General features: G+C 32.5%; 1 protein-coding gene across 2 annotated transcripts in view; it reads right to left on the reverse strand.

Moving 5' to 3' along the window:
• Positions 1 to 1,135: 1,135 nt before the first annotated feature.
• LOC127706905 (low-density lipoprotein receptor-related protein 4-like) overlaps positions 1,136 to 24,020 on the reverse strand; it is a 285,549-nt gene continuing 262,664 nt past the window's right edge. For both annotated transcript variants that reach the window (XM_052211635.1, XM_052211634.1), the window contains exons 3-5: positions 10,482 to 10,697; positions 5,538 to 5,665; positions 1,136 to 1,975 (exon numbers count right to left, since the gene is read on the reverse strand). In XM_052211635.1, coding sequence (XP_052067595.1) covers positions 1,710 to 1,975; positions 5,538 to 5,665; positions 10,482 to 10,697 — 610 coding nt within the window. In that variant the 3' untranslated portion in view covers positions 1,136 to 1,709. The remainder of the gene's footprint in view (positions 1,976 to 5,537; positions 5,666 to 10,481; positions 10,698 to 24,020) is intronic.

The following is a 24,020-nucleotide window of genomic DNA, read 5'->3' on the forward strand; positions in this document are numbered from 1 at the left end:
TATTATGATAAGCGCACCTGTATTCTTTATATATGTCATGCATTTTGAAAAATGTCATGTTGGTTGTTCTTTATCAAATGACTTCAGACATATTTGTTAAAGCATTTTTCTATTTATTTGAATCTTTACATGAATATGCAAATACGTAACCTTCATTAAGATTAATGACTACTACAGAATAGCACAACTGTGATGTATTATTTAATATCAACTTCTTTATCCGACTAATATAACCAGTTTACTGTTATCATAGAAATTTTATCAAAAATTGTTGACATGTTGATAAAATTCACACAAATTCAGCACTATGCAAGACTTAAATATAACACAATTTATCCTGTTTTAAGTTTCTACTTCTATAATGCTTAATTACTGATTATAGGATCTATTCATCTCTCCCTGACGTCAAACATGTACTGGCAGCGCTGCATCACACTCAGGTGAGATGTATTAAAATGAACAGTGAAAATGTGGATATAGCTTAAAGAGCTTTTGTGATTTTTTCCTTCTTTTTTCGCGTGTAGTACTGCTATGTAAAAGTTCATTTGTATAAAGTATGGAAAATAATCAAATTATACGAAAAACGAGACATGGTGAATTAAATTGACTTTATAAACATAAGCATGATATTACTATTCAATTGAAACAAATGAATAGTTGTCTCGGTTGAGAATTATCCAATATTTCATTTTGATACTGATAGTGCAAAGAAGAATGTTTCTTTGTTTAATATTAAAACCGTAATGCTATTCAATTAAAACAGATGCTAAGAATTGTCTTTGTTGCCAATGCTACCACATTTTTGTATTATAATACTAACAGGGAAAAGAAGTATACTGATTTGACTAAGATTTAAAAATTAGGTTAAAATTACTTACCTTTTGTTTGTTTCGCACAATTTCATTCTTAAAAAATGCAGACTTAAACAATAACAGACAACTAACCTGTTTCCATGAAATTATCAACAATTGTAAAAAAGATGAACGAGATGGAAGAAATTAAATTCAGTTATTTCAATTAACAACAAAACATCAATATTAAAAACTTTTTATCAGTCAAGACAATGCAAAAGTTATAGAATACAAATGTTCCTTTAACTTAAATGATAAAACATTGAATAAGCAATTTGCAAGGACCGCATTGAAGCCAACGTTAGGAAGAAACTACAAATGTACATTTGATTAACCAGAATGATAAGAAATGTAAGTACTAAGTAAAAGCTGTATATAGAAATTAGAAAGCAACAAACAAGCAATTCGAAATAAACGATATAAACATGTACAACAATAATAAAATGCCTTTAAACCTATGAAATAGTAATAGTTTACAATATTAGCAAGATTGACTTCTAAGTAGTAGTGATCTACTTATGACAATTCCCAACTGAGTGAAAACGGATTGGTTCTTTCAAATATTATTCTATTTCTTATGTAATGCTTGGTTGTTTTCACAGACGTTTATGCCATTTTATTAAAACATCATCAAAACAATGTATCATTCGTGCTGTACTTCACATGTTAGGTGAATTAATATACAGATAAAAAAAACTAACAGATGTAGTGTTATTCTTTAAAATATGGAGACAAACGATATATGCACATTTAACGTTAACCAGATTGTGCACTGTAAAATCAACATTAATTCTATTTTCAAACGCAAACGACCATTTTTCAGTTATTGTGAACATATACCTAATTATAGATGGTCATTTACATACCTGATGAATCGAACACAAATATACTGTCAATCCTGTTGGTATCGTTATACAGAATAGTCGGCGTGGATCCTGGTGTTTTAGTTACCATTAACAACTGATTGTCATTTGCATAATATATGTTACTACCGACGACACTGATAGCTAAGTAGCTTCTACTTATGTTTGTTGAAAGTATTGTTTTAACATCAGAGCCATCATCTTCACATGATTTCATGTCACCATCGTTATTAATCCAATACAGTCTGTTCTCTTCAGTATCTACAATATGTTGAAACAAGTGGTGGATCAATTAAAATTCATTCTTAAAACAATAATATATAAATGTAGTTCAGTTATTTTATTTATAAATCTGGTGTAAACGTCACGATTGATTCACCTAGAGTAACGACGAAGTAAACAAATCAATGCCATAAATGTTTACAAATTCTATCACTTTTTGTTCCTCCAACGTGTAGGTAAAAAATATTTGATCAGCATTTCAAATGTTCTGAACACTAAGCCGTGAACAAAATAAATGTTCTATAAACACTTACACCAAATATCTGCAGAAAGTATGACAAATGACGATGAGGACATATCTACAAGTTCATTAATATACGATATTGCATGTGTTATGTCTGATCGTATATCAATATGATATTGTTTTCTGTAACTAACAAGAATTATAAGTTGGGAATACACTTACCAATAATTCTCCATGTTTCATATATAAAAAGGCACGCATGCAGTTACACAGATTTAAAGAAATTTGTTAAACAATGTATTGCTATCTAAATGCCTGTTAACTCCATTTTAACTTTAACAAAATACTTTAAACAGGCTCTTTTGTAGGACTCTGTTTATAAAGTATTTGTTTGATCTAGGATTATGATACTGACGTTATCATATTTTCAAAGTTCATTCTACTAAACTATGCAAAGTTCGTTAGTTTAAAAACCAGATTATAATGCACTTCAAACATTTAGCCTACTCGATTCATGGATTACTTGACTTTGATGCATATGATCAATAAATATAGTAATTCAAGAACTCGTCCAATTGTCAAATTATTATGTTACCAGCTAAATTGACATAAGTTAAAACACTGTTCTGCAAAAGGAAACAACGAATTCACCAACATTTCAACTGACTCCATATTCAGAAAATGACATCTGTAACAAACATCAACTTTTAGCAGCCTCTTTACAAGCAGAACAAAATACATTGAAAGTTCAAACTATGTACTCGCTTCCGAAGCTGAACAAAACACCTTACACATATGAATATATTTCGTCGTCAAGCCCTTTGTTCCACTACTAAACTGTTTATTTTACTTACAAGTACACTGAGTACAATAAATTAAAACCTGGTAATAAATTGTTCAAAAAAAGCCTTTGAAAATAGTGGAACTAGTTACTTTTGGAGTGTCAAAAATTCTTTGGAAATACATGATAAATTGCATGCCTATATTGGTGATTTCGAATCTGTTCAAAATTTAGATTTGTTTACCCTAGCTACCACTTTATGTCATTATCTTATAAAGAAAAAAATCACACACCTAATTAAATGCGCAATTAAAAAGTCAGAATGCGAATCTATATGTTCAAACTCTTTTAGGACATCTTTAGTAACAACAAACAAAAGAACTATGTCAATGGGACCTGCCTTAATACTATAACACTCCTTGAATTGTTACTAGATATCATTTTTGTTCGCTATAGAGATTCCGTATATTGTCAAGTTATCAGAATTCCAATGGGGACTACCTGTGCACCACTTATTGCGGACCTGTTTCTGTATTGTTATGAGTTACAATTTACGACTAAAATCAGCAAAGACCCATCAAAACAACATCTGATACACAAATTTAATAGCACTTTTATATATTTGGATGATATATTGGCTCTCAATAATGACGACTTCAGTATGTACACTATAGATATTTATCCTGCTGAAACTTACTTTAAAGAAAGCTAATAATAACAATGAAAACTGCCCTTTCCTGGATCTTGATATCTATATCTTTAACGGGGAAATAATACCAAACTTAATGATAAAAGAGATGATTTTTCATTTTCTATTGTTAGCTATCCATTTTTTGATGGTGACGTTCCCTTGTCACCATCTGATGGTGTGTATATATCTCAACTTGTTCGATTCGCTTGTGTATGTAACAACGTATTTGATTTTAACGAAATAAATCTCTGTATTACTGAAAAATAGTTGCACCAGGGTTTTCGATATCAGAAACTAGTCAAAACATTTTCTATATTAAATCATCAATACAAGGACATTAACGTGCAGACATTTTATACGTTCGGGTATTTCACATCCAATCTTTAATATTAATATTCTTTACAAAGCACACACATTTCGGCATTCACTCTTAGAGTCTTTGCATCCGAAAAAAAACAACATTTGTTCTGAAACCAGTTGTTGGCGTGATACGGGTTATGTTCTTCTCATATATTTTATGATGGTATGATACTAAACCCCTACCTGGAGGTGATGTTTTTGATTTTTATATGATGAAGACAGAATTTTCCAATCAGTTAAATTTAAGTCTGGAGTTGGCATGTCATTAACTGCTAGTAGTCCTTTGTTCATTTATGTATCATTGTCATTTTGCTTAGTTTCTTTTGTTACCTATTCTGACATTCGACTCGGACTTCTTTTAAACTAGGTTTCACAGTGCGTATTGCTGTGTGTTTGTTTATTTTACATTGGCTATAGGTATAGGGAAGGGTTTAGATCTCACAAAACATTTTTAATTACGCCGCATTTTTGCGCTTGTCCCAAGACAGGAGTCTCTTGCCTTTGTTAGTCTTGTGCGTTTTTTTTTCAATTTTAGTACACATCTTTATTTAGGGGGCAGCGCCGTCCTCCGGGTGCGGGATTTTCTCGCTGTGTTGAAGATCCATTGGTGGCTTTCGGTTGTTTTCTGCTCTTTGGTCGGGTAGTTGTCTCTTTGACATATTCCCCATTTCCATTCTCAATTTTATGAACAAAGTCTTTGGCTTGCAGTTTGAACTTAAGAAAGGACCATGAAGTACCATATCCAAATTACATATACTTATAACCTTAAAATATTTAAATGTATATACATTTGAGTTTTTTTTCTGAGAAGATCTTGTTTCACAATATTGATAGGTTCTTTCGAATTGTACTGGTTTTTTTTTTTTTTCAATTCATACATTAAGGTTAAATTAACCTAAACATACTAAAGTTTTATAGTTTTTTGTAAAGCTTATATGTGTTTATATTAATAAACTCATCATAGATACCATGATTAAAACTTTGTATTTACGCCAGACGCGCGTTTCGTCTCTCATTAGTGGCGCTCGAATCAAAAAAAGTTTAAAAGGCCAAATAAAGTACGAAGTTGAAGATAATTAAAATATTATCCGTGAGTTATGAAAAAAGTGTTCAACTTGTGAAGCAAGTTTTAAATATGTTAAGATGAAAGCACCAGTTATAAGCATTAAGATTGAATTATTCAGACATTATTCTGCTTCTATGGTTATGTTACTAAACTTCTTATTTGGATATCACCCATAATGGTGATGACAGATAGACTGGAAAGTTTTTCATGAGAACATGTATAATGTCCTGATATATCTTTTCCAATAGGTCCTTTTGTTGTACAAATTAATTTAATGGCTTACACGTTCATTGATGGTACATATAATAGAAAGGCACATACATATGGGGTATCCATTCATGACACAATGTTCACATTTACATTAACATAAGTATAAGAACATCTAAATATAAATATCAAATCTTAAAATGAAGAAAAATGCCAACTGTCACATTTTAGGCAACATCTAAACAACTATACCTGATGACCTCCTACGTATATCCATGCAATAAACAGGTGTTGATGTAAAGTTAACGATCGTCCGCTTTTCAGATAAATCGAAAGTCGACTTAAATATTCCTATATCATGTTCAACTATATACATCCACCTGAAAGACAAATCAAAGTTTGACAACTTAAAGAAATTAAATTTCAAGTTCAGTTTGTATTTGAGTATGCATGTGGTATAATATTAGTTATAAACAATTAACATATAGGCGGTCGATACTACTCGAGGATTAAGATGGAAAAAAAAAACATTTGATGACACCTTAAATTGGTTACACTATATATTGTTTGACTATACACCGATAGATACATGTAGGTTCTACATAGTGAATCGACTAGGGAAAAGGATGTATGTCTAACAAAAATTACTTTAAACGATTACACTGGTGTACTGGAAGGAACTAACATTTAGCAATGAAACAACTTCTGACCTTAAAGGTAGATGTTACAATGCCTCATTGTCAAAAAAATACGTCCCCTTAAAGACACATTGTATTTAACATGCAAATCAAACATGATGAGTTAGCTAGTTTACATATCCCGAAAGAGAAAACAGAGGTCTAATCTAACCTAATTAAGCATGAATTTTACTACCAAATACAAGTCATCAGGACTATGTTTTCATATCTAAGTCCACCCTTGATTTGAAATAAATATTTATACTATAGATATGATAAGACATTCTGGTCATTTAAGGGCATTAACGCTATTGGTGATGCCTAATTTAAATAACGTATATATGATTAAAAGAAGATGTGGAATGTACATAATTGGTAACATTAGAAATAAAATACGACCGAAGAACAAAAGTATATGTCTGATGGGAACCAAATAAAGGATCCATGACTTATGTTGATATATATATCAAGTCATTTTTTGAAAAGAGACAAATTCGTAATGATAATGTTTTCCTTTATTTTTTTTTTTTATTTTTCTTCTTTCATATTCAAGAAATTGAAAGGCCCAAATAAAACATGTATAATATGTGCATGTACTACCAATAAAAACGGACAGACTTTTATCGGTTTAATATCTCAAGGTAGGTCACGATATTTTGTGACTTAAGAATTAAGAAAAGTCCCCCTTTAGTAGGCGAAACGCGCGGCTGGCGTACAAAATTTCAATCTTCGGGTTCCACAGTGATTGTTGAGCTTGGTTTTGACAAAAAGCGCGACAAGTGTGCGAAATTAAATAACCAGGTTTCTAAACTAATGACTCAATCTTTAGGAAAAAAAGGAGACCAATATTCGAACTTTTATAAAAAAAAAAGGAATGTCCTTTTTTACAATACCTCAATTTTTGTTTGCCATGGCAGCAACAATTTAAGATATCAACTTCTTATATATAGTATATGCTTTAGAGAAATCAATGTTGGTGTTGCATTATATTTATAACAAACACTTAAACAAGAAAGTATTTGTTTGAAACAGATCGTACTGCATGCCAGACATCCAATTTATAAAATTGTTTTTCAATTTATAATGTTTTTACTGCGAACATATCCATGACATGTCTTGGTTATCCTATTGTATCGGTCAGGGCATCAGTCGAGTATGTAGGTACATGTTTACTCTCTGTATTCATATATTGTGTCGACTAAGTACAGATGTTCTTTCGTGCAAACTCAAAGTGATACGGTTCCTCGTCATAATGTAAATCTGTTAAGTTTGACTATATCAGCTGGAAATACAAATTAATATCTATAGGAAACTGTATTGACAAAATCGAAAATAAAAAAAAAACAAAACCAATTAAAGAAACCTTTCAAAAAAAAAGGACAATTTCTTTCATAAAGAGAACAAATTTCAAAAAAATCACATTAAAAGGAAACCAAAATGACAATTGGATACTTGAAACGTTGATAACGACAACGTTAAATCGACAATATACTAGACATGACTAGCAGTGACACATATAACAAGTTTCACATTCTAAAAGTAGACCATCAGTGTTGATAAACAATATAACAAAATAATACTATTAGCGAAACCAATTTTACTACTACATATGCGCTTTCGACAAGTAATGTCAGTTTCGATAATGAAAGGGGCTATAATGATAAGCAAATCTATGAATTATACATATGTCTAAGAATTATTCATAACCTAACAGTGATAGTTGTCACGGTAAAATATAATGTGCGAAGAAACGCTAATAATGATCCTTTGGATCTACTGGATTTCATCAATCGATTTAACTTCTTTTTGATAACATGTTCATTCGATAAATAAAACTCATGTAAAGCTAAATGTTCATGACATAGAGCTAAAAAGATATATTGAACTTTCTTGCATAACAGTGTCATTGTGACATCACAGTAAAAAGGGCCGGCTATCAGGCGATTTATGTTTCTGTTTAGACTTAAAGCCCAGTAGCAATGGTATCTTTCATCACAATTGAAGGATACCGAAAATCAGACCTGATTTCAAACTTTATCAGTACTTCGAGAGGGTTGTTGTGTCAACATTGACGTTACCAGTGGTCATGTATATCCTTCTAAAATGCATTGCAAGATTCGATGAAATGAATATATATGCATTCACTGGTAATGTATTTACCATACGAAAATGCATTGGTCAGGTAGATATATTCTAACTCTAGTTTCCTGCTAAAATGAACAAAATGAACGCAGCATATTTAACACGGTTGAGATATTCTGTGACTATCACCAAAACTTTGTCATTGATTTGCAAGTTTGACGCTGAGCTAGGAGTATATACCTCAGCCGTGTTTGCAAAATGAATAACTTTGAACTATAAACTTAAAACAGAGTTCTAAAAGGGACATGCATATCTTTGTAACTATGTTATTCAATTATACATAATGCACATGTATAATATAGTACGGATAAACATGTTTGCAAGGGAACAACTCAAACCCTATCATAGACATTAGCTAAAAAAGCTAAGCATACGAACAAACTGTAGACCTCAGTTGATAAAGAATTGACTAATTATTTTGACAGAAAGCAAAACATAACTAACTTCAGGACTTCCAAATACAAATCTGAGAGTACTAGCAGTGACTTATTGTTCAAATCAAATTATAACTTATACAAAAATTGTGTTTTCCAAACTTTAAAAATAGTCGTTACACATCCAATGTATAGAATGTAAAGACGGTGTCACTTGTCTGAGAAAACATCCCCTTAATTATTTCACAGTGCTTAATTCGTCACAGTTTAGAATGTGTTTGTTCTTATATCAATAAAATTGAGAATGGAAATGGGGAATGTGTCACAGAGACAACAACCCGACCATAGATCAGACAACAGCCGAAGGCCACCAATGGGTCTTCAATGCAGCGAGAAACTCCCGCACCCGGAGGCGTCCTTCAGCTGGCCCCTAAACAAATATGTATACTAGTTCAGTGATAATGGACGCCATACTAAACACCAAATTTTACACAAGAAACTAAAATTAAAAATAATACAAGACTTACAAAGGCCAGAGGCTCCTGACTTGGGACAGGCGCAAAAATGCGGCGGGTTAAACATGTTTTTTGATATCTCAACCCTCCCCCTATACCTCTAGCCAATGTAGAAAAAACAAACGTACAACAGTCATCACAGTAAAACTCAGTTCAAGAGAAGTCCGAGTCCGATGTCAGAATAGGAAACAAAAGAAAATAAACAAAATGACAATAATACATAAATAACAACAGACTACTAGCAGTTACTGACATGCCAGCTCCAGACCTCAATTAAACTGATTGAAAGATTATGTCTTCATCATATGAATATCAGGCACAATCCCTCCTGTTAGGGGTTTAGTATTATACCGTCATATAATATATGAGAAAAACATAACCCGTGTCATGCCAACAACTGGTTTTAGAATAAATATGTTTAATTCCGATGCAAAGACCCTATAAGGTAATCAATATTGAAGCCAAAATATGCAATCTTTAATGACTTGACAACAGTATCGTAACTATATCCCTTCTTAATAAGTCTGTTTAAAGGTTTTGTTAGCTTTTGAGGTGAATACTGACATGTTTGTGCTTTGTAAAGAATATTACCATAAAAGATTGGATGTGAAATACCCGAACGTATAAGATATCTGCATGTTGAGTTATATTTACGAATGTTCAATTTGTTCGACAGACAATGTATCATTCCCAATTATGTTTTAAGAACTCCGTTTGAACAACTATTTTTCTAAAATATTGAGATGGCTATTTTGGTTAATGAATAAAAATTTCATATTATGATGAAGGTCTTTGATAAAAGTTTACTCAGATATAGGAAAAACACTTGATCTATAGACCTTTCGAAATGAGGTCATGATCAGTTGATAACTGTTGCAAACACTTATACGTTTCCACAATTCTATGGAACATCAGTCCAACAACAAACGCAAAGAACAATTGAATAAAAAATGAAAGATAACCCGCTCTTATAATATATACCCATTATTAAAAGGAGAAGTACATATGTGTAACTGTAACTAATGCAAGTATTATTCAAAAAAAAAACGTATTGCATCGATCTATGTCTTTTTTCTCGTTGTAACACGCATAAACGTGTGTCATCTTTCGATCATTGAAACTCGAAGTAAGTATAATATTGTTTTAACGATTACAGATTAGAATTATATTAGACTCGAGCTAGGCAAGTATTACCTGTAAAGGTTGTTTGATTCCTTTTCAGTAGCAGTCGTCAGAAATTAGATATGGTCCATATATTTCAATGACAGTTTTCGAAAAGAAATGAAAATTTATCGGGGAGGCAATTTTTTTTCTGATTGTTTGATGTCGTAACACGAAACAAAATGCTTTAACCACTCACACATACAGTTAGGAATGCATAATGATATTGCTTTCTGGAGTAAGACCTGACCGATAAAACAGCTGTACATTTAGTTTAAAACAATTCGACATACTTGCTCGATTCTTAGAAAACATAAAACGTAATACCTGTTTGTAAGATCAAGTCGTATAACAAAAGGAAGACTTAGAGTTGATAACACTGTCACATTGCTTCCGTCTAGATTGCATCTTGAGAGTCTCCCAATAACATCATATGTAGTCCAGTAGATATGACCATTGGTTGAATCAACAGCTATTCCTGATTGATATTGATCTGTCTTGACAACTGTCTGTAATATTATGGTCTTTGAGGGATATGCAAATCTATATAAATCATAAAATTTTATTTACATTACATAGATTCATTGATAATACTGGTCTTGTATTTAATACCTAAAACTCTCCACTGTCTGGTTCATATTGCACACACACTCTATACTGAATTTGTTACATCATGATAGTGGAATAGTGTGAATGATACACAATGATGAATCTATGTTTTTAAGCACATACCTTGACATTGTGCCACTAATTTGAACGATTGTTTAAACATATATTTATCACCATTTAAATGTAGGCTGCTTATCTTAGACGAGAAAATGTTCAGTACTTGTAAAACTGATAGCTTATGAGCTTGTAGAGTCTAATGTTTTTCATTGTGTTCCTTTTTCTCATAATCCACTGATGTAACACTTCGTTTCAAACTAATTTAAAACTATTGATTTAAGTTGTCAAATGTCAAGGCAAAGTTTATAAGTTCATGATGTTTTAAGAAAATGATCTGGAAGGAATACAAACAAAATATATTGCAAAATTCCGAATATTTTGAGAAAATGCAGGTTCTTTTTATTATTTATTATTATCATTATTATTAGTAGTAGTTGTAACAGTAGTAGTAATAGCAGTAATATTTTTTTTATTAATTTTATTTGGGTCTTTTTACTTCTCTGTGGAAAGACCTTTTGGTTTGTTCTGATTATTAGGTCTTTCCACTTTTCTGTGGAAAAACCTATTGCATCTGTTCTTATTATTATTGTTATATTGTTCTTCTACCAAACCCTTTTCTTGAGGTAAAAAGTTGTTTCGCAAGATGTCACTTAGACCAATTATGTCTGTTTGTTATGTCACACATCGTTGTCAATATTATGGAATTTTATGCGACTGTCATACAAGTGAGAGGTTTCGCTAGCTGAATCGAAAACATCCGGTGAAATATTTATCTACCTTTATCAAATGCATTTGTCGTTATGTTTTTGTAACTGATTAACAGTAAGCTGTATACACCTATAATCTTTTTTTTTGAGGTCATACTAGAAAATACCCGCGAAATATACTTTGGTTCATAATTTGAAGATATATATTTTTGGTGTAATGCGATATTAAGATCTTAAATTTTTTTGAAGCGTTTCACAGACGAAATACCACCACTCAATATGACACCCTAAAGAATAGTCTTCCCGACAGAAACTATTGTCGTTTGTGATCTAATCATAGGATATGTCATTGTTATACCCTGGATTCATTGCACTGATCAAAATAATATGTGTTTATAAATACCTTTAATTGGTGACATATAGAGCGAAAACTGACTGGGATTTTTTACAAAAAATATCCTGACCCTGATTTGGTAAACAAAAAAAATCTGTCTAGCACTTCTAGCAGTTTTGTCAATCCCCCAAAAAAATTTGGAAATAAATTTTGTGTACTGAACACATAGGGAAAACATTGAATGATAAAAAAATCCAGGTGCGCATGACAGTAATTCCGCATCTGATTTCAGGTGTTTTCGTGCTCAGAACCACCCCAGTATATGAGTGGGCTGAAAATTTTATGCATTAATATATGAAGGGGGGGTCACATTCCAGCAGCACTTCTGTACCCACTTTTAACCGAAAACCGAAGTAATCCCCCCAACCTTTAGGGTATACTTTTTGCTGAGCAGACCATAATACTTGCAGACAAAGCGGAATTGATGACACGTAAATGTTTGCCAATTTACCCAAAAATATTACGCAACATGCTCCGTTCTGCAGAACAATATATTTTGCACCCCCCCCCCCCCCCCTTTAACATTAAATCCTGGATCCGCACCTGATTTCTGGTGTTTCCGTGCTCAGAATTACCCCCATATATGAGTGGGCTGAAAATTTTATGCATAAACATATGAATGGGGATGGGTCACATTCCAGCCGCACTTCGGTACCCATTTTAACCGAAAACTGAAGTAATCCCCCCAACCTTTTCATGTTAAATTGATGCAGTTCCCCAGAAGGAAAAGCTCTTGACGTGTTATCTGTTGTTAAATTGCTGAGAGTGTCAAGGGAATGTGTATCACAAAGCGTTTCAGTGTAAGGTCAATATTTACCGTATCTGCTACGAAATCAAATTTGAATTTGCTGGGCAGATGTGCAATGACGGAAATGATGACGGCACGTAAATTGCAGAGCCTAACGTCGTGACGGACGGTCGATCCGAACTGGTTTTTTCAGATTTTAACCCCCAAATACCCCCCACAAGATTTTGAAATGAACACATAATAAACTACGCTGGTCATTACCCCTTCGTGGTATAAAACTATATTCGTGGATTTTATGTGAAAGAAGAAAACGCGACACCCAATTTCAACTCTATTCAGTTAGTTATATAAATTCTGATTGTTTTCTTTTGCTTGTTTTTGCATTTTCTCTGATATCTTTATCGTTATATATAAAATGACTAATGCAAAATTTTTGTTATATTGTGATGAATATATAATACATTTGGTCTGAAACAATCCTGTGACATCTTAAAGGAGTTATTTTCCCCTGAAATGTTTTATTTTAAGGTAAATTGATTATTTCTTCAGATTGGTACATAACAAATCCATAAGTTTTTTTTTTTCAAAATGTAACATGATATATGACCTTGAAAATTATCAATCGAAAGTGACCTTGAGTGAACCGAAAGTAGTCATATTTGCACTATTTTTCTTTAAAAATACCTAGAAACCATATATTTTTCCCAATGGGTATACATAAACCTTTTTAGACCGGAGTTGACATTTCTAAAACCGTAAGTTGCAAAGTATTTCCTTATTACAGGCATAAGTATCTACAAACTATACATTTTTTGAATCAGTGTGAATAAAAGAGGGACGAAAGATACCAGAGAGACAGTCAAACTCATAGATCGAAAACAGACTGACAACGCCATGGCCAAATTTAAAAAGACAAACAGACAAATAATAGTACAGATGACACAACATAGAAAATTAAAGACTACGCAACACGAACCCAACCAAAAACTGGGGGTGATCTCAGGTGCTCCGGAAGGGTAAGCAGATCTCGCTCCACATGTGGCACCCGTCGTGTTACTTATGTTATTACAAATATATTGCTGTCATTTGACACCGAAAGTGACAAATACCTAACATGAATCAGAAGTCCCAAGGTGGCTATCAAAAGTATTTATTGAACAGCATCCAATATATTTACTATGATTTTTAATGCGTTTCGTTTCAATGGGGCAAATAACTGGGTCCCCGTTCCTGTCAGAGAGCATATTTTGAACACTTCAAATTGCAATTGTAAGATTATTTTTAGAATTACATAGATTAAATTTGGCTAGAGACTTCAAAATTCAATAAGAAAAACAATGGTGTTAACATTTTTTTTTAAATTTGAATTAAACTTTTTTAATTAAAATAAAATTTAAATTGATGAAATTTAAGAAAAGTGTTTTTGTTTTTCAATTTAAAGTTTTAAAAGGGGTTACAGTAAGGTCATTTTGTTGATAATAAGTATTCATACACTTGTAAGTTAAAATGGAGGGATTTTTCGACAAAGTATCAGCAAATAATATTAGAAAAGAGCCACCTGGCAAGAAATAACAAATGTCTGATATGGGATCAGGGGACACCAACAGATGGAAAATATGGGCTTATTTCTTTCGAGTATCATATTTCTAGGACAAAAACAGCCTATAGAATCAGTGATATGGTTTTTAATAAGTATTAAATAAAACATTGTATGCCAGCCATTTGTGTCATAATAGTTGTGTGCGAACGTGGCTCACAGTCACATTACTTTAGAGCTGCATCACATAAATAACGACAGAATATTTTGTAAACTCGGAAACTCTTGCCAGGGGCTCTCCAATTTTCAAGATTGGGTCCTGGAATTTTTTTGGAAGATATTTAATAGGTAGGGCTATAGCTTATATAAACAATTTTAACTGAATGTACAACAATTCGAGACTCCTTTTTAAAGAATGTGGTGGTCCTTAAAAGGACCGTTAATTTTGTTTGTATCTTTTTTTCAGCAGTAGATGAATACAGCTACATCTTCCTTGATTTTGGAACTTTTGGAGAACAGCTTCTGGTAGGTATATTCTTCTTAGCAGGTATTACTCCACAATTTGAATGATCGTCCTTTATGATTTTACAAATGCAGCATCAAGTCTTGGATCAGGTTGCCCTTTTTTATATCTATCTGTACATTTACTTCGATCCTTTTCTTCCACATGAACCTGTTTTCTGTCCGGTGTGTTGTAAATTTTCCTTTTTTCTTTCTAGAGTGTTTTGGTATACTTTGTTCCATTCACACTCCCTTTGCATCTGGTCCAAGTGTTTTAATGAACCGTTTGAGATTTGAAAACCAATACATTCTGCGTTTTCTAACCAGGAATAAGCTATTCCATTATTCAAAGTGTGAATTATCGCTGATGCCCTCACTTCAAATTTCAAGAAACATTCACATTCTTTGGTAAGGAAACATGTAGTGCTCCGTTAACAGCTTCACCCTTTTGAGTGTTTTAATAATTAAATTTCATTTTCATTAATGCTTCTTCGATAAGTTTCATTTTTGAAAGTTCCTGCATTATAAACTTGTCTTTGTTATCAATATTCAGGTTGGTTAACTTGTTTGGACCCTAGTACGTGGATCTCAGCCACCAACAGTTTGAGTGTCTACCACCAATCACGTATGAACTAGTGGGACATTTAGAGCAGTCACAAGTATGACAACGCACAGTAGCATTAAGAATTCAGGCAGATCCAGGATTTCCTTCGATTTCTGTTAAGCTGTAGGAGGTGCCGTCTTCGCCTTGATTTAGCTTAAAGTGTGAACTTCTCTGCATCTAGCCTCTTCCATTTTAAATTAAATGAACTTAGCAGACTGATTGAAGACTATGTCATATGTTATACCCTTGTTATGGGGTATGCTTCTTTGCATATGTAATTCTTACAACAACAAAAATTTGTTTTATAAATAAAAAAATAATTATAATTAATTTTTTTCTCAGCAAATTTTATTTAACTGAATTTCCAATCAAAGAATAAATTTATATACCATCTGGAATTTACAGAATGTAAATATCTTTTGAAATAAAAAAAAGTTTTGCTGATTTTAAGCATTTTTAAACATATGAATTTATGATTTTATTCGATCAATGTTCTGGTATTTGAGATGCTATAGATAAGGATCAATAACTCTGTAACTGTTGGATCAGATTTATTGAAACTTTGCACAGTAACTTCTGAGATGTATACCGTTATTTTAAAAGTGCAGTTTTAAGTATGGAAAAAAAAGTCTGACAGGAATAGGATCCCTGTTACGGCAACCAGTCCGGTACCCACGAATGTACTTCTTAAAAAAATATATAACTTTTTTTTGAAATGGTGTAGTGTTATTTTACACAACTTCTGTAACTGAAAGTAGATTTATTTAAAAAAAGGTAGGCTTACTAGTTTGAATTTCTGTAAAAAAAAAAATGATTGATTTAAATGTAATCTGGCGTCAGTACATAGAGTAAATTGCCTAATTTCTAGCATTTATTCTTCCCCGGAAGTAGACAGACTGACCCTGTTGTCAATCAAAACAAAATTTTGCAACGGAATGAGGCACTGAGATTGTACTTAGAAACTTCGAAACACATGCCTTAAATGAACCAGAAGTCCAAAGGTGACTATTAAAATTATTTATTGAACAGCACCCCATTTATTTACTATGATTTTCAAGGCGTTTCAATGGGGCAAATAACTGGGTCCCCGTTCCAAGTATATAAAAACAATATATTCGTTGAATCAGTGTAAATACAGCAATCATTATAAAGAAACCTATGATTGGACGCCAAAAGTAGCTTTAAGTAAACCAGGAGTATCGTCTTTGAAGTGGAAAGACCTTTCAGAGAATATTTGTTTGTTCTCCTTCCGCCACTTTTATTTCTTGCGTGTATATTTTGTTTCGGAAATGTCGCTAAGATGTTTGGTATGTGATATCGCACTGACACAGTTAGTGCACCTTTGCTTAAACGAATACTTTTCTCTGTAGGAGTTATCTCCCCAAACACTTTTTGTTTGTTGTATCTCCTCCGTTACCAAAAGATTCTTTTTCATTTTGTTCGTTACATTCTCAGACATTTTGTCATCTGGTGAAATCTACTATTACCAAAAATATTTTTCGTTATATTTTTGTAACTCAAAAAAAAAAACTGAGCCGTACAAAAGTCAAAAAGTCTGAAAAGAACAATTTTCGTCTGAGTTTGCACAAATGTTTACTTAGCATTCTCTCTTTCTCTGAAATATTTTTAAAAAATTCTTGACAAAATCTGATTTTGTCTAAATGAAGTTCTTGATTTTTTTTGACATATGTCTTGACAGTATCAATTTTGTCGAAACATTTCTCGACGCTTTTTTTATCATCTGATAAGTGTCTTGATTAGTCTCGAAAGATCGACCAATTCTCGACTGTCTAAAATTTGTCTCGATCAGTCTTGACACATTCTTAACAGTCTTAAAGCTGTCTGATTATATCTCGACACATTCTTGACGGTCTTAAAGATGTCTTGACACTATCTCAACAGTATAAATTTCGCCTAAATTGATTATAGACACTTTCATGACTTTCTTACAGCTTAAACACTTTTACTTTGCTGTTTTATACTCAGTTCACTTATCGCTCAACTAAACTTATAAGAATTAGGATACAATAATACATTGTTAATTATAAAAAGCCACATTTTGGTACATATTTTTTTATTTACCATATTAATATTGAATATTATGCTTGAACAATGAAATATGTCTACAGTTTGATTTATTCAAATCAATTAGCAATTATTTGTAAGATTTATATATCAACAATTGTAATTATTGACAGACCCACATTTAAATTGGTTTATATCAACATACTCACATTTGTATTTGATAATATTTTCATAGCCATATTTATATTTATAAAAAATATTAATATACCCAAATTTTTAATTATAAAAATATTTACATGCCCAACTTTTGTCTTTGTTGTAATAATTGTAACTTGAAGTATCAGTTTAATCCATAAAGAGAAATAGAGATGAAGATATATCATGCATATTGGTCATGATTTGTAAAGCTCAAGTCAAGTTAACTTAAGACACAATTCAAAATGTCCAGAATATGTCAAGCCATACTGAGAAAAAATAATGTCGAGAACCTGTCGAGAAATTTCAAGACAGTATTCAAATGTGAAGAATTTGTCAAGAAATTTTAAGACCATATTCAGAATGTCGAGAACTTGTCGAGTAAATTTCAAACAAATCTAATAGAAATCAAAAATTGTCAAGAAAAATTAAGACACAAGTCATACTTTTGGAGAATGTAGAGTAATTGTTCATGCAAATTGAAACAACAATTTGTCTTTTCAAACCTTCGGACATTTGTAGTACCTAAAGTCTTTTATTTGACATCCTTGGGTCCTTACTTAGAAAATGAGGTCAAGGTCATGTTCTCAATTTTGCCATTGCGTGTTTTTGCATTTTCTCTGATACTTTTAACATTATATGTAACAGAACTAGTGCAAAGTGTATACTTTACTGTGTTGAAGATATGAAACATTTGGTCTGAAATAATCCAATGACAACTGATAGGAGTCAGGGATCTCGGTTGCCTATTGCTCTAAGTAGTCGAACTACTGTATCACTAGCTAGTCAAAACTGAGGTTGTGATTTCGAATCTCGCACAGGTCAACTGCACTCGACTCCCATTTTAATTGACTAGGATTGTCAGTTTTCCTTCCGAAGTTTGGTGGTTCTCTCCTGGCACTCCGGCTTCCTCCACCAATAAAAACTGACCACCACAAAATAGTACAATATTGTTTAAAGTGGCGTTAAACAGCAATCAATTTATCAATCAATCAATCAATGTAATAGGTGTCATTACCCCTGGATTGTTTAATTTTAAGGTACATTGATTATTTCTTTAGATTTGTACATGATGAAGCCATAAGGTCTTTTGCAAAATATTGGGTGACATATGACCTTGAAAAAATTCAACCGGAAGTGACCTTGAGTGAAGCAGAAGTAGCAATAATATAATTACATTATGCTGACAACGATGTGTGAACAAAACAAACAGACATAACAGCTAAAAATGTCAAAAATAGGGGTACAGCAGTCAACATTGTGCTATAATCTTTAAGAGTACAAAAACAAGCAAATATGTCAACAAAGACAAACAAAAAGGCATAAAGACAAAAGCCAAGAATACAAAAATCTATCATATCACAACCCCACAATGACGGGATGTACAAGTACCGAGGGACGTCAAATTGAAACTGCCAAAAGTAATGCGAAACAGTAAAAGTAATTTATTGCAAAGACAAATAGAGGTATACTATAACACGTTATTAAGATAATAAACAACGTCAGTACCTAGAATCTATACTTCAACCCAATCGTGTAATATTTGTGAAGTTGATACGGAATATTTATCAACAAGATCTTGGTATCTTCCGATGAACTTTCTTTATTTTTTATTCAATTGGTATAAATTGTCATTTTAATGCAATATCCTTTATTCAATTGGTATAGTAGTTTTTTATTTATATGCAACAATTGCATTATGGGAAATTCTTTGACGTCACAAGGTCAAATTTGCAACAACATTCGTGATTTGTCGGTAATTGTTTGGATTTCTTCCCATTCTATAATATCTATAATATGTGCTCTCATGTCTTATACCGCATATCATTTTACATTTAGGATTCGTTGCTGAGCTTTTTTTACTGTTCCCATCTCCGGAGTCCTTAAATAGATTTTTTTTCAAGCCCCACAGTAGTTCAATAACTACTATATGTCTTTGCATAAATAAGTATGCAGGGCATATTTCAAAACATATTTTTTCTTCAGGACTTTTAATTGATTTACTTTTCAATACTGCAATGGGAAAAGGAGGGAGGGGGGGTTATACAAGTAACTTCATTTTGTGACACAGTATATAATATAATTAGATACAAATCTCTAATGATTTGTATCAAACAAATTGTAGGATTGTACGTTTAGCTATTATCTAGACCCGTACAAAATGTATATAATAAGATACATTTAACAGGGGCGGATCCAGAACCTCGGTGTCTAGGGGGGAGGGGGTTCAGATTTAGATATTTGTATAGAGATGTATATTTGCGAGTATTGGCAGTAATGGTTATAGTGTGTGTGTGAGGGGAGGGGGAGGGGATACAGATCAAAGATCGTTTCTATAATTCTAAATCTTTTAGTTTTTACCATTTCACTCTTTCCTTTATCCTTTGATCTCTATTATATTTGTCCTAAACATGCGTGAAATATTTGCCACTGGACATAAGGCAACCAAAAAACAATCAACGTATTCTTTATATTTCATCATTTCTTTAGTATGTCATCTATAGGTTAGGTCCCGCCCCTTATCTATTTTTTGCACATTATTCTCTCTATGTAAACCCAATTCCTGTCCTGATAAATGGTGACTCATGCATAGCATCATATATGGTTATTAAAACAAGAAACATATTCATATTATAATAATTTACTGTATGCTTGGACTTATAGATAGATGTCATTAATCCCAAATCATGTAATAAAGTAGGTCTTATTAAAATACAATAGCATTGTAATGATGATTATATATATGTATATATATTTAACAATGCCAATGTTTGGGAAAAAAGGGTAGGGACAAGGCGTTTTTAAAAAATATTAACGGGGTGCGTTTTTTTTTGTTCTTCGGTAGTGAGCCAGAAGAAGTCCATTTCTTTTTTTTTACATTGGGAAGATCTTCTGGCTCTTTTCCACCTATTCTTTTTTGATAGGTTGTTTAGACGGCAAAGGTACATAACAAACATATGGCGTCGTTAAGTCTAAATGGCTAATACATTTATGAATGCAGATATATTAGAATGTGAGCTGTGTTATAAACGTTTTTATGGTATGACAGCCTTAGTAGGACATCCCTGTGGGACGATAAGCTGGATAAATATAAGAACTACACTGTCTGACAATAACAGTTAAGGGACGATTATTTGATATTCTAGGGAAAGGATTTTGATTGATTGGTGTTTAACACTACTTTGAACATTATTGGGCTATTCCGTGGTAGTCAGTCTAAATTTATAGATGAAGGATAGGGAAGGGAAGAGAGGGTATTATTATTCATTTTAATCTGTCGCTAATCATGCCTATTTTTCAGCTCTTACCAGGCAACCATATTCATATATGAAATCCTTCTGTCCCCCACCCCAACAAATAGATAAATATCAAATGGTTTTCCACTTATTTAACACAATTTTAAATTGATTGATTGTTTGTTGCTAATTTTTAACGCCCAGTGACACATATTTCATGCTTGTTGAAAACACGAATTTAGAAGTCAGGTATATAATATAAAAACGAAGATATGGGATGGGATATGATTGCTAATAAGGCAACTATCCACCGGAGTTCAAATATGAAGTGGATGTAAGCAATTATAGACAATCGTAAGGCCTTCAACAATGACAAAAACCTGATACTGTAAAGTCATCTTTAAAAGGCCCGATATGAAAAGTGTGAACAATTCAAACGACAAAAACTAATGGCCTAATTATACATAACAAAACAATTTACAAAATATCAATTATAAGTCGAGACATGAACCAACGACAACCACTAAATTACAGGCTCCTGACCTGGGACAGGCAAATAAAGAATATGGTAGGGTTGATATAACACGAAGATGATTGCAAATGAGACAACTCTCCACAAGAGACCATATTACACAGAAATCAACAGCTATAAGTCACCGTACGGCCTTCGACAATAAGCAAAGCCTACACCGCATAGTCAGCTATAAAAGGCCCCAAAATCACAAATGTAAAACAATCCAAATGAGAAAACTAACGGCCGAATTAATGTACAAAAATGAACGAAACACAAATATGTATAACACAGCAACAAACGGCAACTACTGAATCAAAGGCTCCTGACTTGGGTCAAGCACATACATACAGAATGTGGCAGGGTTAATAGATATAGGAAGATGTGGTATGAGTGCCAATGAGACAAGTTACAATTTATAAAACTTAACCATTATAGGTCAAGGTACGGCCTTCAACACGAAGCATTGGCTCACACCGAACAGCAAGCTATAAAGGGCCAAAGAAAAGTACTAGTGTAAAACCATTCAAACTGAAAAACCAACGGTCTAATCTATATAAAAACGAGAAACGAGAAACACGTATGAACTACATAAACAGACGACAACTACTGTAATCAGATTCCTGACTTAGGACAGGTGCAAACATTTGCAGTGGGATTAAACGTTTTAATGGTACCAAACCTTCTCCCTTTTCTGAAACAATAGTATAACATCACAACATAGAAAAAACACACTATAAAATATCAATTGGAAGGCTTAACTCATTCAAAAAACGTAAATTAACACACAATGAACGAATAGATTTGACCTGTGACACCTGAATGCAAATACACAGTTAATAAAAACTTACAAGGGATAAACATGTCAGCAGGATCCCAATCCTCCCCCTAACCTAGGACAGTGGTGTAACAGTACAACAACATGTGTGTGAGCACTCAATCCATCCCGAAGCTGGGACAGTGGTGTAACATTACAATAAAAGAACAACCTACACTAATCAGTTGCAATTAGTCAAAAGATCGGTACGAGACACACAAAAAAAACTAACATTAAGACAATAGACACAAAGCACCGACATTAGAGTATTTTCAATTACTCAGTGGAAGTTTGCTCAAAGCTAATAACAACTAGTACTGAAATAAATCTTGTTCTCCCAGACTGAAGTATCAATCAGTACACAACGCGCGGCAAAGGATTTATTAAAAAAAGACAACAGTCTGAGAAACGTCTGGTTTACGTTGTATATAGATATAAGAATATGTGGTATGAGTGCCAATGAGACAACTCTCCATCCAATTCATAATTTGTAAACCATTATAGGTCAAAGTACGGTTTTCAACACACTGGCTCACACTGAACAGCAAGCTATAAAGGGCCCCCCAAAAATGACTAGTGTAAAACCATTCAAACGGGAAAACCAACAGAGCCGTCTAATATATTTAAAAAAAAACCGATATACTTGCATATAGATCCATATACAATGAAAGTTTTTGAAAAGTTGTGGTCCGAACGTTTTGACCATCGAAATTTTGCAATAGAAATAATAGTTAGGACCAGAAGATTTTAACAGCCAGTGCAGGACTCACACGAACGCCAGATTTAGTTTCAGGGGCGATATTCTGAAGCGTTTTTTAATTCTTGGTCACTTATGTTTAGAAAGAAAAGGGAAAAATCCAAACAATTACCGACCAATCACAAATGTTGTTGCAAATTTGACCTTATGACGTCAAAGAGTTTCCCATAATGCAATTATTGCATATAAATAAAAAACTACTATACCAATTGAATAAAAAAATATTGCATTAAAAAGACAATGTATACCAATTGAATAAAAAATATTGCATTTAAATGACAAATTATACTATTTGAATAAAAAATATTGCATTTAAATGAAAAAAATATACCATTTAAATGAAAAAAATATACCATTCAAATAAAAAAATATTGCATTTGATTGAAGAAATATATCAATTAAATAAAAAATATTGCATTTAAATGAAAAATATCAAATTTTTGCAACCAATAACATGCCATACTCCGAGTTGATACGATATTCCACTTCTTTCTTTACCTTCATGATTTTGTAGGTTGTTGCTCACAAGGAAGATACTAAACACCAGTTAAAAATGGGAAGTTGAATTCATCCATGAGTTGGTTTCTGTTATAGAACATCGGATTCACAGATGACGATTGAATTTGTTATTATTACCAATTGGTTATATGTCGCCGTGAGCGAAAGTACTTATTTTCGCGGATATTTGTCCTCTTGCGTTTAGTCCTTTTTACTTTACTCTGATGCTGTTTTTGACGGTTTTAATTACTGCAACTAAGAATCTCCAAAGTAAAATTATACCAAGGGGACAGTATCTAACAATGAATCAATGAGAAAGGTCCAACAACCAATTATCGTAAAAATTTGGAATGTTTTTTCTTGACCTTTGACCTTGATTAAAGTTAAATTGCACCGTACGATTGTTCATGACCGGACAAAACAGAAAGTACAAGGAATACGCTTTTGTATGATATATAATACAGCAGTGTGTTAGGTAGGTGCATTAAAGTCCTTAACTAAGAGGCTTTTTTGAAGAATGTCACTCGCATGTAACAAAATATGCCGTTTGGTATCCCAAAGTAACAAATTAAAAGGGTATGGTATCATTTCTATGTTCAAAAGCATTGTGGATTTTTTCTTTAGGCGATTTCTTAATTTCCCATGGAAAATGGTGGTATACAGGGTCGAA

The sequence above is a fragment of the Mytilus californianus genome, unplaced genomic scaffold, assembly GCF_021869535.1.
Source record: "Mytilus californianus isolate M0D057914Y unplaced genomic scaffold, xbMytCali1.0.p SCAF_6, whole genome shotgun sequence".
Classification (NCBI taxonomy): Eukaryota; Metazoa; Mollusca; class Bivalvia; order Mytilida; family Mytilidae; genus Mytilus; species Mytilus californianus.